Source organism: Neofelis nebulosa, chromosome 13 (genome assembly GCF_028018385.1).
Source record: "Neofelis nebulosa isolate mNeoNeb1 chromosome 13, mNeoNeb1.pri, whole genome shotgun sequence".
Lineage (NCBI taxonomy): Eukaryota > Metazoa > Chordata > Mammalia > Carnivora > Felidae > Neofelis > Neofelis nebulosa.
This window is the reverse complement of record NC_080794.1, coordinates 86557864-86570883: the sequence shown is the minus strand read 5'-3', so window position 1 is coordinate 86570883 and position 13020 is coordinate 86557864. Positions and strand designations below refer to the sequence as shown.

The following is a 13020-nucleotide window of genomic DNA, read 5'->3' as shown; positions in this document are numbered from 1 at the left end:
TCTCAGCTTTGACCCCGGGTCGGGGGGGGGGGGGGGCGCTGCCCACTGGTGATGTCCCAGCTTCCACCGTTCCACCGCCTGTTCTGGAGACAGAGTCGGTAGGGCAGTGCTGGGTCCGGGCGCCTCCCAGCTCCGAGACGGCCCCTCTGCAGCTGGGCTCCTCTTTGTAGAGGGAGAGCCTGCCGACAAGACAGGACACAGCTCCCCCACAGGCACACGTCGTCTTGCTACCATTCCACACGTTTTCTGAATCTGTTTCAGAATCTATAATAACTTGCCGGAAGTTAAAAGGAAAAAAGAAGAACAAAAGAAAAGAGTGATGTTACAGAGTAACAGACTCCGTGCTGAAGTCTTCAAAAAGGTAATGGCCTGGCCCCAGCAGGTGTGATGTGTGCGTGGCTCACAGATGCTGAACCTGAACTTAACATGTTTGTCTCCTGCTTCCCTAGCAATTACTGGACCAGCTGCTTCAAAGGAACGCGGTCTAAACACAGGCCGCCCTGCTGACCCCCTACCTGGACCCGAGATGACTTCAAACGCTGGATCAACCATTAAACGTAGCATCATCTTCATGAAATGAAAACTTATTTTATTTTGGATTTTTTTTTCAGAAAGGAAAACCTAGCTTCCTGAGTTGCTTACCCAAACCACACAAGAACAGTAACCCTTGAGGAAATGGGTCCCCAGACTCTAGAGGGATGACCGGTGGGATGCAAACCTCTAGACACAGTCCCTTCATTTTTCCACTTTGGAACTTACTTTTAGATTTGGAGTTTCAGCCAAATCCCACCGGGGGGGAAGGCCTTATCCGTTCACATGGGCCTAGATCCTGGGGGGTTATTGGTTTTTTTTTTTTTTAATCAAATTTTGGGACCTAAATCTATCACTTTTTAAGTATCAATCCCAAGTTTTGCCAGTTCTGCAAACTCCAGGTTAGCACCCGTTATTCTTCAAAATTCCCTGGCTGTGTGGGCCACAGAATGCTAGGAGCTGACCTTGGAAGGTAGTGGGCACTCTGCCAGAGGCCAGGGTGCACGCAGCCTGTTCCTCTGTGACCTGGGGTGGCCAGGGCACCCTCACTACCCCACCCCGCTCTGAGTGCTCCTCTAGAAAAAGACTCTATTTCCACAGAAGCCAGGAGAGCAGAATTGGTGGGAAAAAAATTATAGGTGACCTCAGTGTTCACCACAAAGCCCCCTCCTCCCCAAACAAAAGCCGGCCGGGTCGCCAAAAATGGCCCGATGGCTCCAGCTCTGCCGTCTGTCCTTCCAACAGTTGACATTGTTCAGTATTTATAAATGTGTGTTTGGGGAGTTAAGAACCTAACTAGTTTTTATCAAAAATGGAAATAAATGCAGTTATTACAAAAATTAAAGTATCGCTGTTATGTATTCCGCTTTATGAACCAAGCAGCCTCTACGGATGACACTCGGTGAGAAATGGCCTCTGACCTGCTCCTCTTACTGCCCCAGCACCCAGGTCAGGAGCCCCGTGCTTCCTGATGCCCGGGGGAGGAAGGTCGTCCCCAGAGAGCAGGCTTGGGAGAAGCCAGGCCCTGCCGGCACCCCTGTCCCCATCCTTCCTCCAATACTGCATAGACCATCCCTTTTTCTGGAACGCCTTTCATTTCTGTATCTGCCAGAAAACTGCTTAAAAACTCCAGATTCTCTCCTGACACCTTCCCCTCTGCCCTGCCCTCCGGGATGAATTGGTGCTTTGTCCTTTGGGGGCATTGTATCAGGAGCCACCAGCCGGAGACGATCGAACAACACGGTCAGAAGAAGACTCCAGATTCAGGTCTTGGCTGCACTGCCTCCCGGTCTGTGCCCTTAGGCAAGGGTGTCGGTCTGGATCCAGTCAGGAGAGAGAAACCACACGGCAACTCAGACGGGGAAGCATGATATCCACAACTGTTTACCATAACGGGACTGGAGTAACAAGGGATTGGTGAGTGAGACGTCAAGGGAACTCGGAAGTGTGCAGGTGGCAGTGACAGTGTCCTGGAAGGAGCAGATAGGATGCAGAGGGATGATTGCGGCTCCGCAGGTGACAGGCATTCCTGCGATGCCCCTGCCGATGGATCTGGTTGAAAATCCTCCCTCTGGAACTTTCCAGAAGCCGGATCTCCAAGGTGCACAGAGAGCCATGTTACTTTGCTCTGGTACTGCATGGGGCGGGGGGGGGGGGGGGGGGTGCTGGGGAAGCAGCCGCAGCCTGACCCGCAGGAGCCCGCTGAGCAAACTGCCCCAGGCCTAGAAGGCGGCACCCTTCTCTCCCACAGTGTCTCAGTCTCCTTTACCTACAAAGCTTAGCGTTGTGCCCGTGAGCGGAGGGAAAACACAGGGCCCAGATTCACTTCAACGGAGCAGGCAAGAAGGGCAGCTTTGCGAGGGCAAGAGGACAGAGGCGAACGCTGGCCCAGCACATTCCTTGGCCCAGCCTCAGTTTCCTCACCTATAAAACGGAGAAAACTTCACCTCCTCGCGGTCGTTATGGGAACGGAGTCATCCATGGGAATAAGGTGCTCGGCAGCGAAGCGTGCCCGACCCGAAGCAAGCATACCCCGAGTGTGTCCTGTCACGTGGATGCAGAAGTGGAGACCTTGGGCGCAGGGGCCGTGAGTTGTTCTTTCCCATCATGCCTCAGCTTGGCGCTAAGGTGTGTGGGAAAGACCGTTAACTTTGTGGGTTGCCGCAGCAACAGTCAGTCCTACAAAGAGGATGCTTTGCAAGCTTACTTTTCCTCTCAAGCTCTTCTCCCCCTTAGAAACAATTTCAACAGTGTGGTTGATGCTTACCCTTGAGGTTAATTCCGGCTTCCTTGAACTTCCAAGATGGTACACTGAATTTCTATTCACATTTAGTGCTCTTTTAAATAGTTTAGGTCAAATCTACATTAGTTCAGGACAGTCTTTCTCAGGTGAAGATCCTGCTGCACCTTTTCTTGTTTTCCTTTAATATCTTCAGAGAGTCTCCAAAGCTTTTCCTAGCCAAAAATTTAAATTCAGGGTCCAACCACTTCTAGACTGTTCTCCGACACTTTCTAAGAACTGGGTTTATGTCACCTAACAACCAAGTATCTCAGAGTTCCTAGATGGATCCACCTTCCAAAAGTTGCCCATGGAGAGCTTACCCCCTCTGCAAACCAGATGCCAAGTCTTAAAATGTAAACAGTAAGTTTGGGGCACCTGGGAGTCTCAGTCGGTTAAGTGTCCAGCTCTTGACTTGGGCTCAGGTTATGATCTTGCGTTTGTAAGCTTGAGCCCCACCTCTGACTCTGAGCTGATGGTGCAGAGCCTGCTTGGGATTCTGTCTCCCTCTCTCTCTCTCTGCCCCTCCCCTGCTTGTTCTCTCTCTCTCTCTCTCTCTCTCTCTCTCTCTCTCTCTCTCTCTCAAAATAAATAAACTTAAATATGTATGTATATATTTAAACATATAATGTATATAAATACACACACACACACATACATACATACATACATACATACACACAATAAGTAAAAGTCAACTTGGGATCGAATGCCATTGAATGAGGTATTTCTGAGGACACTTCTTAACTAAGCAGCCTGAGGTGGAGTTCTGGGTAATGCTGAGGAATTTGTAATGTCTGGCTGGAGCTGATCTTTTCTCTGGACAGCCAGCTCAGGACAAGGCTACATAAAAATGTCCCGGTTTCTGCTGAACTGAATTTTTTTTTCCTTTTGTTTTTGTTTGTCTTGTAAAGCTGATGAGTAAATTTCAGATATCCAGCATTTCCTTTCTGTTCTAATAAGGTTATAATGGAAACACAATCATGTTATAATAAATATGGACGTAAAGGCTTGAATCATAATAGCCATCCCTTACATTTCTCTCAGAATGGGTTGCTCACTTTCTGGGTTCTCTTATTAAAATCAGACCTCAGGAAAGACTTTAATGATTTTGAAATTCTAAGTAGCATCTACCTTTGTATCTTCAGTGATCCAATCTGTTCTGGAGCTGATTTCTTTCTCTTTTTTTTTTAATGTTTATTTATTTATTTTTTGGAGAGAGAGAGAGAGTGAGTGCAGGCAGGGGAGGGCCAGAGAGAGAGGGAGACACAGAATCTGAAGCAGGCTCCAGGCTCCGAGCTGGGGCTCGAACTCACGAACCGGGAGATCATGACCTGAGCCAACATTGGACGCTCAACCGAGTAAGCCACCCAGGTGCCCCTGGAGCTGATGTCTCTACCGCTGAGCGTACTTTGGGTTCTGGCGTGGAACTGCTTTCCAGTGCTACAGCAGGGAGCAGGAGCTGAAGACTCGTAGCCGATATCCATGAGCTCGAACCAAGCTGCATTGGAAATAACTTGAGAGGGACAAACGGTAACAGGACCAGCCCGTCTCACTGTGGTCTCCATGACTTCATGTCGAAGGAGAAATTCCTATTTCGGTATTTATCCTCTCTGCCAGCTGGTAATGGAATAATGGAAAAACAATTGCCTTGGTTTTTTTAGCCAGCATCTATTGCCAACCAAACTTCCTGGAAGCTGTGTGCTCCCCGAGTGAGTCAGCAAATGCTTGCTCAGATGAAACGAGGCTCTTTGCAAGAACTATTTGTGAAACGCCAGTTGCTGAAGAGCGGTTGAAAACCCCATTCCTCAGGCAGTTCTCCAATTTCGACGCTAGGGGTAAAAATCGCAGGCAGCGGACCCGGTCTCCGACTGTATCAAATGACCAACGGTCTGCGTAGGAGGCAGGTCGGATGCAGAAGGACCAGATGAGCAGGAAGGTGCCCGGCGGCGGGGACACAGGCGTCGTGGGTCAAGGACGTGAGAACGCGGCGCACAAGTGACTCACGGTGGCTTCGTGTGGGAGCGTTGGCGTGCCCGTTTAAAAGCAAAGGAAATGATCTGTGAAGTGACTCAAACGAGTCTATCAGCAGCCCTTGTATGTTGCGCGCACTTGCGCGGTTGCTTGAGAGTTGCCCGCGGTGTCTCTCTGAACGGGAGCCTTTGGGAAGCGCACCAAGGACTGAAACACTCTGGCAATCCGTCCAGATTTTTCTCCTTCTCTGTCTGTCCCGGGCTGCCAGGACGTCTCCCTGCTCATCGGGAGAGCCAGGCTGTCCGAAAATTCCCCGGGATTCCACGGGGGCCCCCCTCCTTTCTCCTCGCCGTCGGGCTGCTCGTCCGGGAGCGGCGGGCTCCTTCACGCAAATGTTTTCTCCACATGGAACCTAGCAACAACTTTGGCAAGTCTCCCCTAGAATCAAGGGTTGTTTTTTTTTTTTTTCGAGCCAGTCGGCTGCCTCAGGCACAGTTCTGATCCTGAGACCCCAAGAGACTGTCTGAGGCAGTTGTCTGGGGTGTGGGTCTTAGAGGGGGAGGCGTTGAAAAAGGGCCATTTTTTTTTCTCGCTTCCCTCAGAAGGTTTTCACGTCCACATTCTGGATGCTGCTGTCACCTGCCAGGCTGCAGCCTAACCGTGGCCTTTCTCTCAGATCTCAGCACATCGGGAGCTCGGAGGAGGCGGGGCGGGGAGAGAGAGAGCCCCTTCTTGCCTCTGGGATCTTCAAAAATGCTGGCTTAGTCTCACCCAAGCCTACAATGGAAGAGAGCGAAGTTTATGGTCCAAACTGCAGCTGAGAAAAACCGTCATGCGTTTCTTTTTTTTTTTTTTTTTTTTTTTTTTTTTTTTATGAAACGGCACCAAGAGTAAAAGACATAGGGGAAAAAAGCATCCTGTTGATGACTTTCAGAGCACGCTTCCTTTGCTGGGTGTCTGGGCTTTCCTGACCTGCCTGAAATGGGACAGCAGCTGTAACTGACATCAGGGAAAAGATATTACAACCGTCACCCATGTTAAGTACATACGATGTGTAATACCCTTTCATCAAAGCCAACGAGGCTGCCTGCCTCCTTGCCCACTGATGTCAGTGAGAGGGAAATTATAAATCTTTTCACTGCTGCCGATTTATAAGGAAATAAAACCACAGTATGTGTCATATCCACTGTGGTTCCTTGTGACTGATGTTATTACACGGATACCGAAGGAATGTGCGGCGATGGTCCACTGAACGATTCCGTGTTGCCAAATCTGTCCTGAACGCTGAAATCTATTGAGTGCCTGTAGAGAAGTTTTGTGCTTGTTTTTGTTGAAAAGTATACGGTGAAGGCTGGTTAGGCGGGTTTAATTATTCTATGCTGACGTAATTATAATTCCAAGTGTTGCTCTCTCAGCCGGAGCGTTTGTGAAATCAAAATGACAAAATGCTTCAGGATAGCTTGCTGGGATTTTGGTAGCCCGTGACGTTTCGTTAGCAAAGCTGAGCCTGTGCCTCTCCAATTGATAACAAATATTTTTGCGTAGATGAAACCGGGATGTGTGGGCCTCGGGACTTCTAGATGGCGGAACTGATTCAGAGCTGTGAAACGTGATGAAGTCTTTGTTTCAGAGTGGGGTGTTTCAGCCCTAATCCTCAGCGGCTGGGTGAGATTTCCCCCACTTCCCAGCCCCCCGGCACACGAAGCGGTTTCTGATTGGTCGGTCATGAGCAGCCTCCGAACAGAAGGAAACCTGGATAGAAACCTGCTGAGCGTGGGACCCAGTTCAAATGTCTCTAAAAATAATGGCTTGGAATGTTTTTCTTCTGAGTGCTAACCACATGGCACACACGTGCCGTGTGCTTTATGTTGTAGGGGAGGAGAGATTTCCCTCACTCTGTCCTAGGTTCTCATCTAAGGCTTGTAAGACAATAAGAGAAAGACAAACGGAAGTTTATCGATCTGTGTATCTCATGTCTCATCTATGCACATGAGACAAGCTCTGGGAGCAGTAAGACCCAGTCTCAGATCAGCTTCCCGGGTCCTCAGACCGCAAAGGACCTGTTACGGACTGAATGTTTGTGTTCCCCCAGATTCACATGTTGAAGCCCTAACCTCCTGTGTGGCTGCATTTGTAGATAGAGCACCTAAGGAAGTAATTAGAGCTAAGCGAAGTCATGAGGATGGGCCCCCGATCCAGCAGGGTTAGCGTCCTTGTAAGAAGAGACGCCAGAAAGCTTGCACTCCATCCCCCAAAGTGCACAAAGAGGTCACTTGAGCACACAACCAGGAGGTGGCTGCCTCTAAGCCAGGAGCAGAGACCTCAGAATGAAACATGGCTTGTTGGCCCCTCAATCTTAGACTTCCCAGCCTCCGGACTGTGCAGCGTTTCTGTTGTGTAAGGCTCCCAGCCCGTGGTATTTGTGGCAGCCCGAGTAGACGAAGACGGGACCCTTGCCGTCCTCTGCAGCCACACCATTCCTTGCCCACGCTGCTGGCACCAGCTACCCGGGTCTACAGCAGGTGCGCTCTCTGAACTTGAGTCTGCTGGTTCTCCCTGCTGCCTGGGCTCTGCTTTCCTGTTCTCAGGCACAGGATAGCAGGACTTCCTCACACTTCCTGCATGCCTCCTGGACAGGCCCGGAAACATAGCGGAGAAGCAAATGAAAACCCTTCCTCTGTCTAACCTAGAGGAAGTGGATTTCATATCCTGGATTCTCTCTGTCCCTGGCACATAATCTGCGGGATCTAGTCCCTTAGGCAGAGTACTGAATGTGCTCGTGAGACTCGAGGAATTTAGAAAGTTACTTCCTTCTCCCCCACAAAGCGTGGCTTCAAGACCATTGTCTCATGAGAGAGGTTCAGAGAGCGGGCTTTACGATTCCAAGCTGTTCAGTGGTCTCTTTTCATTTTCTGAGCTCCCCCTGTCTTTTCTTCTTCCCGAGGCAAAAAAAATCTACCCATTTGCAAATCCTGCCCATTTCACATTCTTTACCCTCAGAATAGCCCTAGGAAGTAGGAGGTAGATAGGCTCTGGACCGGCTTCCTCTTAATGGGAGCTAGGGCTGCAGCGTGTGGGTGTAAGGAGAAGAAAGAGCTTCTAGGTCAGATAAGAATGGAATATTGTCACGTCAGGATCACTCTTGAGAAAAGCCCTTCGGTACCACCTTGAGGCAGACTAACCTGTCTCGGTGAAGGTCGGTTTCCTGCAGCTCTGAAACAGATCGACTGTTTCATCAGATGAAGAAACTGGCCTGTTTGGGGGACCGGATGCTCTTTTATAATCCCAGAGTCCCACTCAGCACAGAGAGAAGGCTGTACTTTGCGAGGCAAGGGATCGTGGATCCCATCTCCCATCTGGTCCTCCTGCAGGGCAGGTGCTCAGAGCAGAAAGGTGAGCATCCCCAAATGCTGGTGACTCTCCTCCTGCCGCTCCTGTCTCGGAGCCGCTCTCTGTACTGGGAGAAGCACGCCAGTGTGCCGGGACCCACGGACTAAGCTCCGTTCGGTGTGAGGGAGCACGGTCCCGGGGAGGGTGGGTGGTTGGGGCTGAGGTGGAAACCATACCTGTCGCCTTCCAGAACCACCCCAAGCCTCTATGCTGCCCGTGCCGCACGTGTGTGAATGCACCAAGGAGCAAAGACGTGCTTTCGGATGAAGTCTCGCTAATGTTGTACGTCGTTTCACTGACACCGAAGAGACTCGTGCCCTCTGGGGGAAAATTTTGTCCTCCACCCTCTTGGGGTCCCTTGGCTGGGCCTGGAAACCGATACGAACGGATTCACGGGAGACAAGCAGGCTCATTTACTTGATATACATGTGCTGTGACACGGGGGCCGTCGTCAGGGAAGGACCGCTTGAAGAAATGGTTGCCTGAGTGTGTTTCTCCTAGCTCTGATGGAGAGTGCGCTGTCATGGGAAAACATGGTGGCACCAAGGGTAGTGTGAGCTCAGGGTACTAAAGGGTGGGAAACTTAGCAAGACCTGCCCACCCAGAATCCTCCTGGTGTCCTTCCTCCCCTGAGATAAGGCTGCTCCCTTCTTCCGGGTCCCGGGAAGCACCTCTCCCACCAGGGTCTTACGACGGTTTCAGGGAGAAGGGGCGGGGTGGTCAGGGAGTGTTTCCTGTACCTGCTTTTCTCACATTCCTTCCGCTTAACATACGCTTAAAATATGGTCGGACGCCGTATTTGGGGACTGCGTGTTCTCAGCTCCATCAGACTTAACTTACGGAACAGGATAGCTCCAAGCTTCAGGGAAACAAAATCAGAAAACAACTGCCGTGGATACTCGCACCCTTTGCAGTGAGACGTCAGGTGCTGCAGAATAAGGAGGAACGAAGTAGGTTTCTCCTGACGTGAGAATGATGGGATAATGTGATGTTCCAGCTAGACCGAGGACACCCGGGGGGCAGCAGCCGTGCTCTGCTTCTCCTCCTCAGCAACTGGCAGGGAGCCTGGCACCCACGGGTGTCAGGATGTCCTCATCTCAGTGTCACCAGCCAGGTTTTCATTACATCTGGGCCTCACCAGCTTTCCCTTACTTGTCCTCCTTCTGTGCCTCGCTCCATCTGGGAAAGCGAACATCGCCTAAGTCATCTCTTCTTCAAACCCAAAGGTAATGGGAGAGACAGACCCTTTCCAGTTTTAAGCAAGAATTGCCATTAAGTGTAAATCGTATGCTAAGAGGCGAGGAAGACTTTTTATGTATATACATGGTAAGTGCCATTCACGTGCCCCAGCTTGATGCCTCAAAGCCCATGTTTTGGCAATTGTGCTCAGTGCTGTGACTGAAGTGCATGATGGGTAAGGAGGGGAGGGGTGCTGTCGACAGCAATCTCAGCCAGAAGCAGAAACGAACCTGCATCCTGAACCTTCCAGGTTACATCAAACTTTATTCTCAATACAAAATCACGACAAGTTTTCATCAAATATAGGTCACAACTACAGTGTGATACAAAGATGTGAGATTCAAAGTTTATTACTTTCTCTTCCTTCTATAGAATATCTGCATTTCCCCAAACGCATATATTATTAACAGCCCATAAAATATTAACTTCATCTAAAAATGCATTATTAACGACCTAATCTGTGCAATCATATCCGTTTTTCTCCGGACACTTTACTTAGAAAACCCAGGCTCCCTTTCGCTTGACGTTGGTGAAAGAGACAATTCTACAGATGTTGATTTGTTACGACCAAGAGAGTTCATGATCTTGTAGTCCAGGGGTCAACACGGAATCAATAATTCTGTCAAAAACGCAAGATTTCAGACTAGAGATTGCCCCCCCAAATTGAAAAAGCACAGGGGCGCTGTGGGAGCGGGTTTGTTTTTAGAAATGTGTACTATGTGGTGTTTTGTTTTGTTTTGTTTTGTTTTGTTTTGTTTTGTTTTGTTTTGTTTTCCGTGGGCACTTTCTAAAATGAGATCCAAAGTCCTGGAGCCATTGGGAGGCCCCGCGCAATGATTTCATTGTTGTCTCCATGTATGTGCTTAAAGACATCATGAACAGATTTGCGGTAACAGTCAGCTTGTTGCCTCAGGCTTGTGGACACCGCTTCCCACTTTAAAACAAGGCACTTGTGTTACTCTTCGCAGATGAGCCCTGTGTTCCAGCTCTATGAATTTTCAGAAATCATTAACGTTAGAAGGTACACATCATCCTCCAAATCTCTGAAGGGAGAGAAGGAAGATGTCGATTTCAACCTTCATCTGGTCCTGTTATGGGACTCCCAGGCCATGGAAAGGGAGCTCATCTCCGCTGCCTTCTGAGCAATATATTGTCCTGGGAAAGGCAGCCCCCACATATGGTTTGAATTCAATTTGCCAGATCCTCCGAGAGGCACGAGGGTACCATTTAGGACATTGCTTCTTGAATTCCCGTCTGCAGCCTTGCAAATAATGTTCAAAATCATTAGAGCATAAAGAGTTTTCGTTACCCTTCACTCACGTCAACAGCAACCACATATCGATTGGGCACCTGCTTGGGGTGCTGTGCTTGGTACCGTGTGGGTGGAGCGAGAGGAGAGGTGGTGCGGAACACCATAACACTCGGAAGGCAAACCTTTCTAGCGAAAGCAAAGGAGGAAGCATTTCTAGAAATGTTGAGCTGTAGCAAGAAACAAAGCAAAGCAAACCCACTTAGATTCCATTACGCAAAAATGAGAAATTGCTGAATGTCAAAAGATACCCTAAACACTGTACAAAGCTGAATAGCAAAGTGGGACAGATACTTGAACTCTATGACAAAGGAAAATGTCTTTTATAAAGGCTCGATACAGGTCAGTGAAGGAAGAAAGGAGTTCAGTAGAAATAGGGCGGCAGGACATGAACAAGCCTTTCACAGAAGAAAGATAAATGGTCAACAAACGTGCACAAGCATTCAAATAAATGCACTTAAAATCATGAAACATTTCGATCTATCCAATTTTCCATTTTTTCTTTTTTCTTTTGAAGAGTACTAGTGAAAGCAAACTGTAGTAAAATGCACAGGGAACAGTGTGAGTTCGAAGTGTGGGCCGTTGCCTCTCTGGTCCCGGTCAGTTGTAGGACATCTGTCCTCTGTCCACACGGCGCCCACCACACGTTAGCCCACCTGCCTAAACCGGGGAGAGCCCCTCAAGTGCGTGGTCTGAAGCCAGAGCCGACGCCCCCGGGAATCAAAGTCTCCCTTGGTGGAAGGGAAGGAGGGTGAGAACTCAGAGCTTTGCAAAGAAGCCACCAGCCTGCTGAAAGTGGATGAAGCAGGGGAAATGGCTGCAAAACGGAGACACTCCAGGCAGGTCCGCAATGCCAGGCTTTGCTTCCTGCGTCTGGAGCCCCTGAAACCCTCCACAGGCCCACAGGAGAGCCCGCTTCCCCGCTGAGCTGCTCAGAACAGGGTTCTGTTTCTGGCACCTGACAGAGCTGTGCCCCTGCGTGACCAGTGGCCGAGCGGATGAGCGCAACCCGTCCAGCAGCGTTTGGCAATTTGTGTTAGCAGCCCTTCCCAGCAGGGAAGTTTACCAAAGACGTGATTAAAGATTTGTGTCCAGGGACACTTACTGAAATATTATTTTTAATAGTGAAAAATTGGAAACAACTTAAAAGTTCCACAGGAAGGAAATTGCTTACATCCATAAGATGATGTACCGAGGTCATGGCAACATATTTATGGTAGAGTGTGAGGCGAGGAAGCTGCTGCTAAAAAAGCTAAATAACATGAACCCTAAATTGGCAGAAAAACAGTGTTCTTACGCAGAGGGGAAAAAACCCAGAAAGTATATTATCCAAAAGCTATAAATTATATTTTAAAATAGAATCACAACTATAGGTAAATTCCAAGCATAGTACGAAGGGTGCTCACATACCCTCACCCAGACTCACCAACTGTGTTAACATCTTGCCACATTTTCTTTATTGTTCTCTCCCTCCCTCCCTCTCCACACGCGCACACACACACACACACACACACACACACACTACAAATTGTGACTCTCTCTATAAAATATTTTATATTATGCATAATATGTATATACACATAAATTATGTAATTTAGATATAATTGTACATGATATATATATATTGTGTAACATTTGTATTTCACATGTATGACATATATAACATACATGTTATACACACAACACACATTTATAACATGACGTATACACCTGTCGCATCACACACGTCATGTAAAGCTTTAAATGTTATTTTTTCTGAACGATTTGATAGTATGTTGCAGAACTCATCTTCTCCCAGGAAATAGTGACCTTCGTACGTTTTTATGTTTTTTTTATATTTTCCAATTTTTCTACCTTTATAATTAGATGAAAACAACAAATTACGTTATCTTAAGATCTAAATCACAACTATTTACCTCTCAAATTCTTAAAGTAATTTTAAAAATTACTGTCTGGGGGTGCCTGGGTGGCTCGGTTGGTTGAGCATCGGACTCTTGATTTTGGATCAGGTTGTAATCCCAGGATGGTGGGATGGAACCCACGCTCAGCACGGAGCCTGCTTAAGATTCTCTCTCCCTCTGCCTCTGCTCCTCCCCCACTTGTGTGCGCACACGCTCTCTCGCTCTCTCTCTCTCTCTCTCTCTCAAATAAAAACAAAAAAAATTGCTGTCTGCACAATACATTGCTACAACTCTTTTGAAATCAACTTAGACGTGTATATCTAAGCTGCTTTTGAACTAACAATCCTACTGCTAGAATTCTAGAACATTCTAAAGTTTTGAAAGGGCATTATGAAAGA

At 48.4% G+C, this 13020-nt stretch overlaps 1 protein-coding gene across 8 annotated transcripts in view; it reads left to right on the top strand.

Moving 5' to 3' along the window:
* C13H10orf90 (chromosome 13 C10orf90 homolog) overlaps window positions 1-583 on the top strand; it is a 266729-nt gene extending 266146 nt beyond the window's left edge. For all 8 annotated transcript variants that reach the window (XM_058698098.1, XM_058698097.1, XM_058698104.1 and 5 more), the window contains 2 exons: window positions 262-361; window positions 450-583. In XM_058698098.1, coding sequence (XP_058554081.1) covers window positions 262-361; window positions 450-488 — 139 coding nt within the window. In that variant the 3' untranslated portion in view covers window positions 489-583. The remainder of the gene's footprint in view (window positions 1-261; window positions 362-449) is intronic.
* The last annotated feature ends 12437 nt before the right edge of the window (window positions 584-13020 follow it).